General features: G+C 49.6%; 1 protein-coding gene across 1 annotated transcript in view; it reads left to right on the plus strand.

The window, feature by feature from the left end:
- The window catches only part of LOC119339819 (diacylglycerol kinase 4-like), a 41589-nt gene that overhangs the window by 8920 nt on the left and 28912 nt on the right, over positions 1-3757 (plus strand). Inside the window, exons 5-7 of the mRNA XM_037611721.1 lie at positions 266-362; positions 459-534; positions 3474-3556. Of these exons, the coding sequence (XP_037467618.1) occupies positions 266-362; positions 459-534; positions 3474-3556 (256 nt within the window). The remainder of the gene's footprint in view (positions 1-265; positions 363-458; positions 535-3473; positions 3557-3757) is intronic.

Below are 3757 nucleotides of genomic sequence, written 5' to 3' on the forward strand. Positions count from 1 at the left end.
AAATGCCAGATAGTCATAGCTATCATGAAAGATTCCATGTACCACCTCTGTAACTTTTAATAAGACGTTTTTAGAGTCTATGACAGTGTCAAAAACGTCTTATATTAAGTTACAGAGGGAGTACCTATTAGTGCCTTAATGGTTTTCTTTATACGAAAGCTTATCGCTGAACTCGCTACATGATGTTTCCTTCTTTAGTAGGTATGGTCTGTACTTCCAGAATTGTTCACTTCCAGTTTCTCAGTAGCATAGTTTCCTTGTGCAGTTGGCACATCGTTGTTTCTATGCCAGAAGAAGGAGAAGAACAAGAACTGGATCTTCCCCACTCCCTTAGGCACCTCGGAGAGTGTACATTTTATGATGTACTGCTTATAGACCATCTTCTAGCAATTCATCAATCCAATGCAGTTTATTTTCGCACACTCCGATCCACATGAATGCAATAATATGTCCTGCAGGATGGCACTGCTGAGGGAGAGTTGGCTGAGACAGTTTGTTGCTTTGACGACGTCTTCTACAATTACTTCAGCATAGGTACTTTCTTTCTTGACTTGATAACTTCTAGCTGCATTGCTTGTATTTGTCTTCATTATTTAAGAATGTATTCCTAGTATCCCCTAAATATTATTTCGAGGTTATGCTCTTATTTGGAATAATCTTGGTTATATATCTATTTTTTTCTCTCAAGAAAATGCAAAAGCCTTGAGTTTCCATGCGGTTGTCTAGACGGAGTGACACGTTTGATGAAACTAGTCCACGAAGGCGTCCCCCCATCGGGGTGGCACGCCGCAACCCGGAGAGTACCTCGTGCCACACACACGCGATAAGGAGCAGCGTGAGGAGATGAGCCATCGTTTCCTTTGAGTGATCACAGAGTATGCAGCGCGGCGCATGTTGCAGGCCCCGGCATGCGCTCTGCTCTCCAGCAGTGACTCTTGGACACTGAGAGTGTTGGGTCCGGAGGCTGAAAAATGGACCCTGCGCACCAACCGTCCAGTCTGGATGTACTGCTAAAGGGTTATCACGACTCAAAGCCCTCTGTCTCTGAGATCCATCAGCGGCCGGCTTGGCCTCACTGACGGTCCGCTACCCTGAGACCAAAAAAAGAAGCTCAGGCGCCGGGCAATCTCCGATATGGTGCGACCATCAAGCAAGCGATTCTTCTAGAATAAGGCAGTAGCTTTCTTGCCAGCCACCATTTTATTGGATGCGGTGAACACCTCACGCTCATCACAGGAGAATTGCAGGTCGAGGCCCCTCCAAGGATGGAGGGGATCGGTGCATGTCCACCACAACCAACAGACCCTTAGGCTTATCGCCGTTCTGCCAAGGTAACACCCAAATCTCCCAAACAAAGGGGCCTGCACACCTTGAACCAGTTGACGTGGCAATGGCCACACTGTGTAGCCACCCTGCCCAGCCAAAGGAAGCCTCTCGGGATTTTGTCAATCTGTTTCTTGGTCTTCTTGTTCAAGCCGAGGACCACCATCTGGTGCAAAGGCATGGTAGCCAGAACTGACTTGACCAATGTGAGACGTCTCCCCTTGGCCATCATGGAGGCCTTTCACGTGGGAAGGCGGCCGGCAATCCTGTCAACCAAGTGTTGGAGCGCCTCGCTCGACAACCTCCTCAACATGAGAGGGATCCCGAGGTGCTTGATCAAGGTGGCACTCCATAACCGATGCTGCCTCTAGGGTGTTGTTGGGCCCCTCGCTGTCAGATCTTGAGGTGCTAGGCAACGGAGCTACTCGAATTCCTTGGCCTTGGCCAGCAACCTGTTGAGAGTCTCAATCATCAACACAAAGCAACATCAAGGAAAGCGAGTCAACCTGTCTCAGACCCTTGTTGTGCCAAACCACCAGACCCGGCTCGCCGTTGGGCATCACCCTCATGCTACTCGAGGACAGGATGATGACAATTCACTCGTGGGTTATATATCTTTTAGTGTCTTCTTCTAAGTGAATCTTGTTTGCTAAAAGAAACGCGTTTGATATCCACCTCCATATATTTATTCATATGTATTAACAAATCTGTTGCAAATCATTCTAAGGTCGAGAAAACTTTTTTTTAACATGTCACGGAGGGGGGGGGGGGGATCCCCACCTGAATATGATCTCTATTCAAAGAAAATGATCCAGTTTATGAGGGAAACCAGGTCAAAAACCGTGATCCGGTTTATGGGGAAGACCGGATCGAAAACCTTGATCCAGTTTATAAGGAAAACCGGACCCAAAAACCATACAGCCCCCAGCTCACTTAAACCCCACATGTCAGTAGCAGCGAAAAGGGGCCTCGTAGCAGGATCCGCGAACAAAGGGGGGTTATCGTCAATTCCCCCCATGCGAGAAAGAGGAGATTACCGGGTTGCCGAGAATGAAAAACATCAACTGAGGAGAGCAGGAGGTGAGTCGGCATGGAATTTCCGAGTCAGCAAGCTGACCGCTGAGATGTAGAAGTCAGGAGAACGTCACCAAGGTGGACGCAGCGTCTGCAGACGTCGTCGTTGTCCGCCGGCAAGGATTGCTCCGGCCTCCACATCAACCAAACGACTCAACCCCACCGAGCAACGCGCAGAGAAGCAGCACCGGTGGACGGATCAGGAGCAGAGCGTTTGGCAAATTTGGATCCGAGGGATGATGCCGTTGGTGGCCACGAGCCATCCAGAGAGGGCGGTGGGGGTCGAAGTGGGCATGCTGGGCGGTGCCGCGGTAATGAAGAGGAGAGGTTGATGGGTGCTCGAGGCTGCACGGTGAAGAGGTGGGGGCGCAACCAACCCGCAAAGCATCAGGCGCCGAGAGGCGCATAAAGCGCAGGCTATGCGAAGAGGGCGGCCAGCTCCACTGAGCAGGCCCGGGGGTGCAACCACCAGCGCGAGCGCCAGGAAGCGGAGGTGGTCGAGACTGGATGCACACGGGCGCGCGATGGAGGCGTAGTGAGTGGGCGAGCGGGAGGTGGAGAGCAGCGAGCAGAGCTGGAGCGGAAGAAGCGGAGGTGGACGAGGCTGGACGCGCACGGGGGTGCGTCGAGACCGGAGGGAGAGGGGCGAGCATGAGGTGGAGCACCGCACGGGGACGCGTCGAGGTTGGGGCTGTGGATCTGGATCTGGCTGATTGGAGCTGAGAGAGGGAGAAAAAGAGCGCGGATCCGAGCTGCGAGCGTCCTCGCCGCGGCCGTCCACCTTGGGGCTTTGCCCTTGGCTCATTATCTTCTAAAATAGTCGATCATATATATTTATATTGTTCTTGGGTGATATGTTTGTACATGTTTATGCTGTTTAATAATAAGTGAAAGTAATAACACAATTTTTAGCACTATCCTTGAAATAATGAGATGAATAATCTTCTTGTGTTATACATACGTGGAGCTTGTTTTGTTGTTACCATATAATGTTTGTTGTATCTAATTTCTCTATGGCGTAGGAATCTTTCAGAACGAAAACATGCATTCACTGTGCACTTTATTTGAAAACGCAGGGATGGATGCTCAAGTGGCTTACGGATTTCACCAACTACGTGATGAAAAGCCATTCCTTGCCAGTGGTCCTTTATCTAATAAGGTATGCAACTTAGTGAAGCCCTTGCCTTCACTAAATAATGGGAACCCCACAGCTCCTCGGCCTAAACTTTCTGATATAACATTGCATGTTCAAGTTTTATGTCCTTTTAGGTTCTATATACATGTAATGTTGACTTGGAGTAGGATCATTGTTACTGTCGTAGTTAAAGTTTTGACCATTAATGATGCAACCTTCTTTATG

The sequence above is a fragment of the Triticum dicoccoides genome, chromosome 7B (genome assembly GCF_002162155.2).
Source record: "Triticum dicoccoides isolate Atlit2015 ecotype Zavitan chromosome 7B, WEW_v2.0, whole genome shotgun sequence".
Classification (NCBI taxonomy): Eukaryota; Viridiplantae; Streptophyta; class Magnoliopsida; order Poales; family Poaceae; genus Triticum; species Triticum dicoccoides.